Source organism: Hypanus sabinus, chromosome 9, assembly GCF_030144855.1.
Source record: "Hypanus sabinus isolate sHypSab1 chromosome 9, sHypSab1.hap1, whole genome shotgun sequence".
NCBI lineage: Eukaryota > Metazoa > Chordata > Chondrichthyes > Myliobatiformes > Dasyatidae > Hypanus > Hypanus sabinus.
This window is the reverse complement of record NC_082714.1, coordinates 64,380,622-64,395,629: the sequence shown is the minus strand read 5'-3', so window position 1 is coordinate 64,395,629 and position 15,008 is coordinate 64,380,622. Positions and strand designations below refer to the sequence as shown.

The 15,008-nt window shown below is 42.8% G+C and overlaps 1 protein-coding gene across 1 annotated transcript in view; it reads left to right on the top strand.

Moving 5' to 3' along the window:
* The window catches only part of gaa2 (alpha glucosidase 2), a 69,197-nt gene extending 56,332 nt beyond the window's left edge, over window positions 1-12,865 (top strand). The window contains exons 17-20 of the mRNA XM_059979786.1: window positions 1,588-1,686; window positions 2,230-2,394; window positions 9,050-9,196; window positions 11,019-12,865. Of these exons, the coding sequence (XP_059835769.1) occupies window positions 1,588-1,686; window positions 2,230-2,394; window positions 9,050-9,196; window positions 11,019-11,081 (474 nt within the window). The 3' untranslated portion in view covers window positions 11,082-12,865. The remainder of the gene's footprint in view (window positions 1-1,587; window positions 1,687-2,229; window positions 2,395-9,049; window positions 9,197-11,018) is intronic.
* Window positions 12,866-15,008: the final 2,143 nt, after the last annotated feature.

Genomic DNA, 15,008 nt, shown 5'->3' with positions numbered 1-15,008 from the left:
TTTTCACAAGTGACAATAATAAATGAATTGCCAAATGCCTTTTTAACCAAAGTCAGGTTACTAAACTTCACCTGCTGAAATCTTTATTCTGCAACACCAGTTTCCTGAAAGTAACAACCCGGGCCGGTGGGGTGATGTAGAAGACATGCTTGCCAATACAGGCAGTCCCTAAGTTACGAACGTCCGACTTAGGGACAACTCATACTTACGATTGGATGGAGGGGAACGCTGTCCACCATTTAAAGTCCAATCACGATGCCGTTAACACTGTGTTGAGTGTGTAACTTTGTATTTGGCTTAAATATTTCTTATCAGGATTCACCCTGACCCCGTTTTTCCAATCAACACCACCCCCACTTGTCCCATTTAACCTGTCTCAGTGCGGGTCTCAGTGGACTTTAGTACCAAGAATGACCTGGCGCCTGTGGCTGCTGCTGTACTTTTTTTATTAAGTGCGATTGTGAACAATAGCCAGATCAGAAATGCTGATCAAGTCATCTAGTTCCCAAAGAGAACTCTGATAGGCCAATCAGACAGTTCACTGCTGCTCAGTGATAGAACATAAAATCTACAGTTTTCTGTTCCATTGACGGTAAATGATCGCAATTAAAAATAAAGTGGAAATAATAAAGCGAGTGGGAAGAGGTGAAACACCATCGGTCATTGAAAAAGCATTAGGCTCTAGTTGGTCAACGATCGGAACAAATTGAAAGGATACAGGTAAAGGATAAAGTGAGAATAATGAAGCATGTATAAGGCCCTGGCCCGATGAAAGCTTCAATTATTACTAAGCAACGCAGTGGTTTAATTATTGAAATACATACGTTTCTTTAAGTGTTTTATATGCATAGAAAGGTAAAATATAAACTATATACTAAGACAAACGTTAGACTAACTGACACTAAATAATACCGGATGTATCTGTTCCGACTTATGTACAAATCCGACTTAAAGACGGACTCAGGAACAGAACTCATTCCTAACCCGGGGACAGCCTGTATAGGTCAGGCATAGAGTTGGGACATAATGTTACATTTTCAAAACACTAGTTAGAGCACACTTGGAATGCTGTGTGCAGTTCTGGTAGCTACACTGTTAGAAGGATGTGTTTGCACTGGAGAAAGTGGTGAAGACGTGGGTGATAATAAACCAGATTCTGATTCTGTCAGAGAGATTGGATAGGCTGGGTTTGTTTTCCCTGAATACTGAGGGGTGACGTGATAGAGGTAGAGTATATAAGATTATACAAGGCATAGATGGGGTAGGATAGATGATTCAAATCTTTTTCCTATGATAGGAGTGTCAAAAACAAGAGGGCAAACACAAGAGATATTGCAGATGCTGGAATTTTTGAGCAATGCATACAAAATGCTGGTGGAACTTGGTAGATCAGGCTGCATCTAGGAAGGGAAGTAAACAGTTGAGATCTTTTGTTCTGTGCTATACAACTCAATGAGTCTGTAATACTTACCACTATATTTTGTTGATGGATGCTCTTGTCTAAACCTATGTACAATATTGTTTGGACAATGTCTAGGAGGTTGATGTCAAGACGAAACACATTTTCACTTACTCCTTTATCAACAGGGATCTCCACTTGTTAGCACAGGAGAGTATGTCAAACTTCCCGCTCCTCTGGACACCATCAACCTGCACCTGCGGGAGGGGGAGATCATTGTCACACAGGTACCTTGATTTCTTATTTAAATTCCTTGCTGATAATTTTTTAACTCCTTTTAAAATTTCTCGGAGTACTTACTCATTTTCATGCTGAGTCTCCTAGTGCTGAGTTAAGAGTGCTACAGTGTTGAAAAAAACTACTGTTGGATGAGGCGGAAATCTGAGATACTCTTTAATGATTCTTCAACCCTGTATTGCCATAGCCAATATTTATCCCACAGTCAACACTAGACCACAATTGATCATCACATTGTTGTGCACCAGTTGACAAACTGGAACAGTGACACTGACAGCACTTCGGAAGTGATTAGGTTGCAAAGTCTTTTGGGAATTGGTAAGTCAGGAATAACATTGTGTATATGCAAGACTTTCTCCCAAAGGCACTAATTTATTGTGTTGGATACCTTGTACCAAGGATTCAGTTTATAGGGCAACACAGCCTTGTTGATCTCGTGTATTTCTCTTATCTTCATAACCTGATATCCTTAATCAACAGTGACCTTTCAATCTGTAGGGTGACACTTTGTATTTGCCTCTATTTCATAACAGGAACCTGCCACAACCACTTGGGTGAGTAGTGGCAACCCTCTTCACCTGCTTGTGGCACTGTCCCAGAACACATCAGCAAGGGGCTTCCTCTTTTGGGACGATGGTGAGAGTCTGGATACATACGAGAGAAACGATTACACTTACGTTGAATTTACTACTGATAAGGTATGATCCATAACCTACAACTCTTTATTTAGGTCCCATGTTGGTAAACAACCACTGGTAGAACATTAATCAATTGCAATTTCATAATCTAGCTTCCTCTTCTACACCAGCCTTCTCAAATGAAATCTCCTCTTTTGTTCTGTGGGTGACTCACTGAATAAACAGAGAAAGCCAATAAATCTTCAGCTCTTAATCTGATCATGGCTGATAGGCCTCTCAACACCATTCACCTGCATAGATGTCTTAAAGCAGAAACCAGAAGAGTACATGAGGCATAATGGCACAGAAAGATAGGCATTCAATAACGTGCCACTGTAGTAGATGGGTGACTACCAGGAGAAGCAAGGGGGTGTAAGCAGTCAGTGCAGGGTTCCCCTGAATCCTTCCAAGTATACTCCTTTGAACACCACTGGGGTTCTAACAGGCACTGCAGCAGAGCCAGGCCAGTGGCACTGTGGCCAGCTCTGCGGTTCAGCAGGGAAGGCCAAAGTCGGGCACAGCGGTAGTGATAGGAGATTCGATAGTTAGAGAGATAGACAGCAGGTTCTATGGCTGCAGAAGAGAAGCCAGGATTTTGTGTTGCCTCCCAGGTGCTAGAGACCAGAACGTCTCAGAGTGGCTACAGAAAATTCACAAGAGAAAGGGTGAATAGCCAGAGGTCACTGGCACCAATGACATGGGTAGAGAGCTCCTGCACAGTGAGTAGAGGGCATTAGTGAAGAGACTGAGGAGCAAGACCTCTGAAGTATGATAATACAGAGAATGAATGGCTGAGGAAATGCTGCAGGGGACAGGGGTTCAAATTTCTGCATCATTGGAATCACCTCTGCGGAAGGTATGACCTGTAGATAAAGTACTGGTTACACCTGAAACTGAGGGAGCCCAATATCCTTGGGGGCAAGTTTGCTAGAGCTATTGTGGATGGTTGAAGCTGTCGGCAGCGGGGTGGGAATCAGATTGATGGGGCTGAGGAAGGTATACAACTAGATGCAGTGTTAGTGAGGAAGCACAGGCAGATGTTGGGACAAAATTGCAATCAATGAGATGAACTAAAGTGTAATGGGGCAAAAATCGAAAAGCGTGATGAATACAATACTGAAGGTGCTATGTTTGAATGCGCACAGTATATGGAACAAGGTAGATGATCTTGTAGCACAGTTAGGGATTGCAGGAATGACATTGTGGGCATCACTGAGGTGTGGCTGAAAGAGTATAATAGTTGGGAGTTTAACATCCAAGGATACACCTTGTTTTGAAAGGACAGGCAGGTAGGCAGAGGGGATGGAGTGGCTCTGTGGGCAACAAAAGAAATCAAATCCTTAGAAAGAGGTGACATTGGGAAAAACAGGTTGGTGCTGGATCCCAAGAGAGGGAATACAAGAAACCTCTTTAGAGCAGCTTGTGGTTGAGTCCACTAGGGGATCAGCTATCCTGGATTGGCTGTTGTGTAATAAACTAGATGTAACTAGGGAGCTTAAGGTGAAGGAACTCTTGGGAGGTGGTGCTCTTAATACGATAGAATTCATCCTGCAGTTTGAGAGGGAGAAATTAAAGGCAGATGTATCAGTATTACAATGGAGTAAAGGGAATTATAGATGCATGAGAGAGGAGTTAGCTAAAGTTAATTGGAAGGGGACACTAGTAGGGATGATGGCAGAACAGTAATGGTTGGAGTTTTCTGGGGGCACTTTGGAAGGCACAGGATAGATACATCCCAAAGATGAAGTATTCTAAAAGGAGTATTAGGCAACCGTGGCTAACAAGGGAAATCAAAGTCAGTAAAAAAGCAAAAGAGAGGTCATGTAATATAGCAAAAATTAGTGGGGAGTTAGGGGATTGGAAGGTTTTAACAAAACAACAGAAGGCAACTAATAAAACCAAAAGGAGAGAAAAGATGTACAAAGATAAACTAGCCAGAAATATCAGAGAATACCAGAAGCTTTATTAAATATATAAAGAGTAAACGAGGGGCAACAGTAGATGTTGTACCGCTGGAAAATGACGCTGGAGAAGTAATAATGTGGAACAGAAATGATGGATGAGCTTAATAAGTATTTTGCGCCAGTCTACACTTTGAAAGACACTAGCTGTATGTCAGAAATTGCGGATTGTAAGGAGGCAGAAGTGATTGTAGTTACTATTCCTAAGGAAAAGGTGCTTGAAAGCTGAAAGGTCTGAAGGGTGATAAGTCACCTGGACCAGACGGACTAACCTCAGGGTTTTAAAGAGATAGCTGAAGAGATTGTGAAGCATAAGTAATGATCTTTCAAGAAAACTAGATTCTGGAATGAACATTAGATATCCTCCTTCTTTAAAGACAGGGGCTTTCTTCCCTCCACCTTCAACACTGCCCTCACCCACATCTCGTACATTTCGCGCATGTCTGCCCTCACCCCATCTTCCTGTCACTCCACCAAGTATGTCTGCCCTGACCCCATCCTCCTACCACTCCACTAGCCTCCACATCCAGCACATAATTCTCCATAACTTCCATCCTCTCCTATGAGATCCCACCATCCTTCCACCCACACTTCCTGCTTTCCTCAGTTATCACTACCTATGCGACTCCCTTGTCCATGTGCCCCTCCACACTGATCTCCCTCCTGATACTTACTCTTGCAAGCAGAACAAGTGCCACACTTGCCACTACACCTCCTCTCTCACTACCATTCAGGGCCCCAGGTGAGGCAACACTTCACCTGTAAGTCTGTTGGGGTAATTTATTGTATCCAGTGACCCCCTGTATATCGATGAGAACTGACGTAGATCGGGTGACTGCTTTGCCGAGCACCTACAGTGCAGGGAAAAGTGGGATATCCTGGTGGCTATCCATTTCAATTCTACTTCCCATTCCATTCCTTCATGTCAATCCCCTGCCTCCTCTTCTGCCATGATGAGATCACACTCAGGCTGGAGGAGCAACACCATATATTCTGATTGGGTAGCCTCCAACCAGATGGCATAAACATCAATTTCACAAACTTCTGGTAATCGCTCCCCTCCTCTCCTTCACTATTCCCCATTCCTGTTTCTCTTTCTCACCATTTCTCCTTACTTGCCCCTGGTGCTCCTCCCCCTTCCCTTTCTTCCATGGTCTTCTACACTCTCCTATCAGTTTCCCCTTTCTCCAGCCCTTTATCTCTTTCACCAATCAACTTCCCAGCTCTTTACTTCACTCCTCCCCTCCCCCGTCCCGGTTTTACCTATCACCTACCACCTTTTACTTCTTCCTCCCCTCCGCCCACCTCTTATTCTGACTTTTAATCTTTTTCTCTAGTCTTGGGAAAAAAACGTCGACTGTTCACTTTTTTCCACAGATGCTGCCTGGCCTGCTGAGTTCCTCCAGATTCTGGAATGCTTCCGGAGGACTGGAAAATTACAAATGTCACTACCTTTAAAAGAAGGGAGGGAAGCAGAAGAGAGGAAATTATTGTCCAGTTAGCCTGACCTCAGTTGTTGGAGTCCATTATTAAGGATAGTTTCAGTGTATTTGGAAGCATAAGATAAAGTAGTCCAAAGTCAGTATGGTTTCCTTAGGCCTGAAATCAGTTGGAATTCTCTGAGGAAATATGAAGCAGGATAGACAAAGGAGAATCAGTGAATGTTTTGTACTTGGGTTTTCAGAAGGCCTTTGACAAGATGCTGCACAGGAGGCTGCTTGACAAGATAAGAGCCTGTGGTATTACAGGAAAAATACTGACTTGGATAGAGCATTGGCTGACTGACAGGAGGTGAGGAGTGGGAATAAAGGGGACTTGTTCTAGCTGGCTGCCAGTGACAAGTGGCGTTCTGAAGGATCGGTATTTGGACTGTTTATTTTCATGTTATACATCTACGATTCAGATAACAGAATTTTTGGCTTTCTGGCCAAGTTTGCAGACAACACAAAGATAGTTGGTGGGGTAGGTAGTGTTGAGGAAGCAGGGAGTCTGCAGAAGGACTTGGACAGGCTAGCAGAATGGGCAAAGAAGTGGCAAATAGAATATGATGTAGGGAAGTACTGTATATGATCATGCGCTTTGGTCAAAGGAATAAAAGTATAAACTAGTATCTAAATGGGGAAAAAATTCAATTGTCAGAGTTGCCATGGAGCCTTACCATTAACCAACAGGTCCATAGACCCCAGGTTGGGAACCCCTGCCCTAATGGTTAACTTGCAGTTCGAGTTGATGATGAAGAGAGCAAATATAATATTAGCATTTGTTTTGAGAGGACCAGAATATAAAAGTAAGGATGTGATGCTGAGGTTTTATAAGATTCTAGCCAGACTGTACTTGGAGTATAGTGAGCAGTTTTTGGCCCCTTATCTAAGAAAAGATGTGTTGGCATTGGAGGTGGTCCAAAGGAGGTCCATGAAAATGATTTCAGGAACGAAATAGTTAATGTATGAGGAGCATTTGCTGGCTCCTGGGCCTGTACTCGCTGGAATTTAGAATGAGGGGAGGATCTCATTGAAACCTATCAAATATTGAAACACCTAGACCAGGGGTCGGCAACGTTTACCACTGAAAGAGCCAATATGGACCCATTTCCCACAGAAAAGAAAACACTGGGAGCCACAAAATGAAAACACTGTATACAACGGGTTTTTTTTGCCTTTATGCTATGTATAAACAAACTATAATGTGTTGCATTTATGAAATTGATGAACTGCAGAGAAAACGAAATTACATTTCTGCATGCAACAAAAACATTTTGAACTCCGAAAAAAAGAAGTTACTCCATAGTTAGCCTACCTTGGATCGAAGAATTAAAAGAAAGCGCGCACTGGCGGGTGTCAGGCATTGGCAGTGGTGATGTATATTAATAGCGATAAAAAAACACGTAGCGGTGTGCTACACGCAGCGCTAAAATAAAGACTGCAGTCAAAGGTAACTTTATTCTAACTAAACAGCCTTGCTTTAAAGCCTCCCTCAACTCGTCCCCATGGGCACGGATGCTCCAAAAGACACGTACTCACAAACCCCCGTAGGCTATCTCCCTTAGCCGGAATGGTGGCTAATTGTGAGCCGGTTCGGATGTGCCAGGAAATGGTGTCTCCACAAAGTTTTCAGATTGTACAAGATCACCATAATCTTCAAATTTCGAATTACATTTCAAAAGCTAACAAACCACGGGGAGCCGCATCACAGAGATGAAAGAGCCGCATGTGGCTCCGGAGCCGCGGGTTGCCGACCTCTGACCTAGACAGAGTGGATGTGGAGAGAATGTTTCAAATACTGGATCAATCTAGGACCAGAGGCCACAGCCTCAGAATAGAGGGACTTCCCATTTAGAACAGAGATGAGAAGGAATTTACTGGTTCATGCAGCTATGGCTGCTAAGTTATTGAGTATAATATGATGCAGAGGTTCATAGGTTCTAGGTCAGTCAGGGTGCCAAAGGTAACGGGGAGAATGGAGTTGAGAGGGATCATAAATCATCCATGATAGACTGGTGAAACGTACTCGATGGGCTGAGGGGCCTTATTCTGCTCCTACATCTTATGGTCTTATGGATTACTTTTCCCAGAAAGTAGTGAATCTGTAAAGTTTTCTGCCCAGGGAAGCAGTCGAGGCTATCTTATTAAATATATTTAAGACACAGTTAGATTTTTGCACAGTAGGGGAATTAAGCTAATGGGGGAAAAAAGTAGGCAGATAGGTAGTGCTGAGTCCACAGCCGTGATCTTGTTGCATGGTGGAGCAGGCTCAACATGCCAGATAGCTTCCTCCTGGTCCTGTTCTTATAAACTTCTATGTGATTACCTGCCTTTGTTTCACATACCTTTGCCCTTACATCCAGCAAGAAAAACCTATCCTATTCTCCATGGCTCCAGTATTTGCAGGAAAGAGTTCCACATTTCTGCAACCAATTGCGTAAAAGATTTGTTTCCTGATTTATATCTTCAGTGGCTTATTTCTAACTGTAATGCCACAAAGAACTGTTCACCGGTGTTAAAGTTAAAGATCAGCCACTGAAAACATACATCAGGAAACAAACCTTTATTGCTACTGATTATCATTCTCCTACCCTCTCCTGTCTGACATCTGTAGATTAGTGGCCACCCTTCCCCTGTGAATGGTGAAGGCTGAGTGACCGTGGAGATATTTACATCAGCCCTGGCTCTATTCTTATTCAATCACTGCCCTGACAGAAGTAGAGTTAGTTAATCTTCAAGCCAAACAGTTTCTGAAAGTCCCAGGATCTCAGACTGAACAAGCAGATTCCAACTCCCAATCACAATGCAATATGTTATTGGATGTCTATGCTCATGGTACAGATGAGTATAAGATCAAGGCTCAGGTTGAATATTCCTAGTTCCATATGCATATCTCTTGCTATGTCTCCAGATATTTGTTATCATGAATAAACAATTGCAGTGAAAGAGAACTTAGGAAAAGTGTTGTTGTTTTTCCCTGTATCTGCTTTTGGCAGTATTCAACAGGTTGGTCTTCAGATCAGGGTAGCAAGGAGGCACTACATGTATCCCAATTAAGGACTGATCATTCCAAAGACTCACACTCAGTGTTGTACCTAATAGGTACAGTTCAGTTGTCCAAGTGGCCTCCTCTCTGGAAATGCTGGCAACCCTGATTGCCCAGGGTTGTTTAGTGGCATAACCCCAGCTTCCCACATCAAATTCTGACAAATATGTGTTGTCTTTTCGCTGTAGAATAAGCTGAACTCCAAGGTGCTACATGTGAATGTGGAGGCTTCCTACATCAAGATAGACACTGTGAGAGTACTTGGAGTCAAGTTCCAGCCCTCCACGGTCATTGTAAATGGGAAATCTGTTCCCTTTTCATTCTCTTCAAACCAGGTGAGATCAGGATTTTATCCAAAGCTCTTCTCAACTTCCACCTTCAAGTCCCCACCTTCATTCCTCACATCTATACCCCTTCAACTCTCTCCTCTATTCACTGTCCTTCCCCCCATACCCTATGCCTCTCAAACCCCCCTCTACTTCCTTCTCCTCCCATCTCTCTTACCGCCTGCCTCCTCATTCATGCTGTCTCTCACTCCTTAATACCTTCCTCCACTCATCCTATCCTTAACTCCACCATTTCCACATTCTATCCCTGTGAACTCCCACCACCACTATATCCCCTGCCACTCCGCTTCCCCTATTTATCTCTCTCTGTCTGACCCTTACTTACCTGTGACACCTCTAACTCCTTCACCACAACCCTTGACTCGCTTCTGTTCTGGTGCTTTATGCCATTGCTCTGCCATGGGCTGCCCTCTCCCCATGGTCTGGAATTCTGTCCTGGAAATTCAGTGCTATTCTCAAACAAAGGTGAGCATCCATTTGATTCTGAGGAGGCTTGATGATAGAATCTTTACAGGAGGAGGACATTCAGTCTATAGGACTATGTAACCACTTTGCAGTCAGTCCCATCGTCTGGCTCTTTCCATAAAGTCCTGCAAAGTCCATTGTTTCACACCAATTCCTTACTCCTCCATGAATCATGTGTTGATGTGAAGTGCTTCACATTAAAACCCTTTCAAACTTGTACTCTTCAATCGTATCTCCACAAAAGAGCAACCCAGCTTCTACACTCTAACCTTAAAGTTAAAATCCCCCAATCGCTGGAACCATTCTGCAGTTGCGCTAGAATCATCACATCCTGTATAAAGATGTTTTCACTGAAATTGGATGCAGTACTCCTGAGCTTTGGTTCTTCACTTATTACCTTCATCAGCAGAGGACAACATTAGGCCCAATTGTCTGACCTTGCTTCCTCCATTTGTGTTTCTCTCCTTCCTCTTTTCAAGAAACAGATCAACACTGAGATGAAAACATACCAATTAAGCAATTACCCAGAGCAAATCTCATAATTTCCCCTGCAATCTTGTCATATGTCAGTTAATATCTTGATCAGTACTGGGGTAATTAAAATCTCTCAGTGTCACCACTTCTATTTCTGTAAATTTCCTGTATTTTAGCCCCCTCCTTTCCACATTTGGTGATCTACAAAATGTCCCGAACGTGTTGGTGGCACCCACCTTGCTTCTTAGCTCTAACCAACTGTACTCTGTCTTTGACCTTGCAAACGCAACTTCTCCATAAGTACAATATGTTAATTAATTGGCTTTGGCTGGCTTATTTTTTTTCTTTCCTAACTTTTTTGAACACTTGGTATCTAGGAACATTAAGTACCTAATCCTGCTCTGTTCTGGGACCCTATTTCAGTTATTCGTTCCACATCATAAATCCCCCCCCAGTTATTTGTGCCTGCCATTCAGCTGCCTTATTCATCACAGTATACCGCGTAAGATTACACGTGTACATTCTGAACCTGCCTTTCTTGTGGCCCCTTTGGATCTACTGTACAACTTGCTACTTCTGTTTGATCTAGCCTTTTGTATTATTCTTTTATTTCAAGTTCTCCATGATAGAGCCCAGGATGTCATCCTCTTTGGCTAGATATTTTTTTTTTATTATTGGAATAATGTTCACCTAATGCTGTTTAGGACATTTTACACTTACTCTGACTCTGGTTCCCGATACAAAATGTCTCCTGAATACCAGGCCTCATATAATGATTGATTTTGCATTCAATGTCTTTGAGAGTGCATTGAGTGGATAATGGGTGTCAGGACTTAATTAATGAATATATCCATATCTCTGTTTCCTGCAGGTTTTGAATGTTGATAATCTACATCTCCCCCTCGGGAAAGGATTCTGCATCTCCTGGTTCTAATCTAAGCATACAAAGTTTGTACTGAGGCTTCATGGTGTTTTTGAAAGCAGGCTCCATCCTGCTACATACCATTGTTGACAATAGAATCTTCTAGAAATATTTGAAGAACCTGCCAAGGACTGTGGAAGGAATATCAGGGTGAATCCTTTGAGAAGCTTCTCAAGTCTAATACCCAAAGCACTTTATGATCAAAGAGCTTGACTTGTTTGACCTAGAGCATGGCTTGTCTTACTGTTAATTATTCCTGATTATATTGTTTGTGTTCATCATACTAAGAGGGTACTGAGTGCACTGTTACTGCCAGATCAGGGGATCCCAAACAGTTCTGAATTTGGGGCAAAATGCCTTTAAGAAAAATGGTTGGGCTGTTGCCACTTGATCATGTGTTTGCTGACTATGGCTGCTTGTGGAGCTCACAGCTCCTGCATCATTACTGGAATCCTGGGAGGTAGATCACAGCATACTCCTTCCATGGCATTCAGGGCAACTGTAAGGGAACCTGCCAACAAGATGAAGGAGTTGGCCTTTTCTCCTTAGAGCGACAGAGGATGAGAGGTAACCTGATAGAGGTGTATAAGATGATGAGAGGCATTGATCGTATGGATAGCAGAGGCTTTTTCCCAGGGCTGAGATAGCTAACACGAGTGGAAGCAGTTTTAAGGTGCTTGGACGAAGATAGAAGACAGAGGTAAGTTTTTCACACGGGGAGTGATGGGTGCATGGAATGCACTGCCATCGATGGTCATAGAGGCGGATACAATAGGGTTTTTTAAGAGACTCTTAGATAGGTACATGGAGCTTAGAAAACTAGAGGGCTGTGCGGTCGGGAAATTCTTGAGTAGATTACGTTGATGGCACAACATTGTGGGCTGAAGGGCCTGTAATGTGCTGCAGATTTCTATGTTTTTGGAAAATGCAGGAAAGGAAAGAGCTTGTATTTTAAGTCATCTCTCCATCTGTCCCTCATTACTGAAGTAATTTCAGGTTGTCCGTAGCTCTACACCACTGTGAAGCAGTTTGTCACTGCTGAGTTTGCAGTAACATCAGTGCTGTGAATAGCTGTAGGACCATGAGATCCAGACATGGTATCATCAAGACCTCGTCAGTGCCAAAATAGGAATCTTATAATTCATGTGCTTATCAGCTGTGCGTTACATTTCTTCAACTAAGAATTGTAAATGATAGCTGAAGGTCATAGCATGCACATTATTGGTCCAGTGTTTGCAGGTACAGCAGAACATCATGTGCACTGACATCATCACACAGATGGTGCTGGAGAAACATCAGCTGTGCTCAGACCTGCTATAGCCAGAAGTGCCCAGTTCAGTTTCACAAACTGCACTGGAAGTTGCATTAAAAAAACATGCACTGTTAATTTAATGTGCAATATACATTTTAAAATAGACTCTAAGCATTTCAATTTCTACACACTTTTTTTTAAACGGCCTGTTCTTTCTGCTGTGATCTCACATTCAGTTGGTATTCTTGTATCCCAAGGAGCTGCTTTGCTGAATTAGACATTGTGATAATGTATAAAATACCTCGGGTGGGAGATACAACTGAAGAACAAATTAGACTGGTTGATCACCCACCCACCTAACTGTAGTATTTTCCTGGTAAAATAAATCTTGCAGTGCAATCACTGGATCTAACGTGGAAAGTTCTTCACTGTGCAAATTTGATTTTATCATGTGATATAAAGGAATTAAGTTCTCACACTTAACTCCTTGGTTAGTTTCCTGTTTCTCCTCGTCATGAATTAAACTTGACTGGAGTAATTAAGATCTGTGCCTCAAGTTGTTGTTACTGTGAATTCCTCAAAGTGTTATGTTAGTAAACCAATACCTTTCTAAAGAGAAATGGATACAAGCTTGAAAGGGAAAACGTGCTGGGTCCAGGGAAGAATTAGTGAGGTCTGTCAATAGGCTGAATGACTTCTCTGTATAACCCTCACCTTTGATTTAGAGTTATTTTTCTGCCACTGTTAACTTTTGAAGCCCACCAACCCAATGGAGTTGGGACTGTAGGTGATCTGTTATGGTTACACAATAGCATAGCAGTTAGCGTAATGCTATTACAACACCAGCAACCTGGGTTCAGTTCCACCTCTGTTTGTAAGGAGTTTGTATGTTCTCCCTGCGCATGCATAGTTTCCTCCGGGTGCTCTGGTTTCCTCCCACAATCCTAAAATGTACAAGTTAGTAGGTTATTTGGTCATGTGGGAATAGTTGGGCAGCTCAGGCTTGCTGGACCAGAAAGGTCTGTTCCCATTCTGTATTTCTAAATAAAAGTTGCCACCTAATAAATGGAAACCAGACTGATCCCTTTCTCCTGATCTCAAAATTGAAACTCCTCATCTTGATTGGACTGCACCCAATCAGTGAACAGGATTCATGAGAACGGGTGAATAAACATAAGGCAGGTTCAAGCGGAATAGCCATTGTGTGAGTGGCTTTGGCTCATCAGGCTTGAGCAAGTTAAGTATCTGTTAAGTTTCTTCTTTATTCTTCATTCCATGTCTGTTAGGGCACAGTTAATGCAGTGAGAATGGCTCCAGGGTCTGTGTTTTGTTCTGTGTGTGAGATGTGAAAATTCTGGGAGAACTCCAGCCTCCTGGATAACCATATCTGCACCAGATGCACTGAGCTGCAACTTCTCAGAGAACTCATTAAGGAACTGGAACTGCAGTTCAATAACCTTCAGCTCATATGCAAGACTGAGAAAGTGATCGACAGAAGCTGCAGGAAGGAAGGGAAATGGGTAGTCAGTGCAGAGTACCCTGTGGCTCTTCCCCTCAGTAATAAGTATGCCACTTTGGATATTGTTGAGTGGGACAACCTACCGGGGAGGGGAGCTGCAGTGACCGGGTCTCTAACACTGAGTCTGGCGCTGTGGCTCAGAAGTGAAGGGGACCTCAGGAAGACTGCAGTGTTGAAAGGAGATTTCATAGTTAGAAGAATAGAGACGAGGTTCTGTGGACGTGACAGAGACACCCAAATGGTATGTTGCCTGCCAGGTGCCAGGTTCAGGGACATCTCGGCTCAGGTCCACAGAATTCTAAAGGGGAGGGTGAGCAGCCAGAAGTCTAGGTACATATTGGCACCAATGACATAGATAGGAAAGGTGAGGAGGTCCTGAAGAGAGATTTTAGGGAGCAAGCTGTAAAGCTGAAAAGCAGGACCTCTAGGGTAGTAATCTCTGGATTGCTGTCTGTGCCATGCACCAGTGAGGGTAAGAATAGGATGATTTGGCATATTAATGATTGGCTGACGAACTGGTACAGGGGAATGGGTTCAGATTTCTGGATCATTGGGATCTCTTCAGTGGAAAGTACAACCTGTACAAAAAGGACGGGTTACACCTGAACCAGTATCCTTGCAGGTAGGTTTGCTGGAGTTATTTGGGAGGGTTTATACTAATTTGGCAAGGGGATGCAAACCAGAGTGATAGGCTGAGGATGGGGTAGTTGATTTACAAACAGAGGGACTGTTAGCAAGGAGAGACTGATGATAGGGCAAAATTGGAGTCAATGGGATGAATTGCAATATAGAAGAGGTAAAAAAAATTGAAAATGTGATAAATAGAGGATTAAAGGTGTTATATTTGAATGCGCGCAGTATATGAAATAAGGTAGATGAACTTGTAGCAGTTATAGATTGGCATGTATGATGTGTGCACCATTAAACTGGCTGAAAGAAGATTATAGCTGGGAGCTTAACGTCCAAGGATACATATTGTATTGAAAGGACATGTAGGTAGGCAGGGTGGGGTGGCTCTGTTGTTAAAAAATGAAATGAAATCATTAGAAAGAGGTGACATAGGGTCGGATGGTGTAGAATTGTCAGAATCAGGTTTATTATCACCTGATAATGTGATGTAAAATTTGTTAACTTAGCAGCAGTAGTTCAATGCAAAGCATAATCTAGC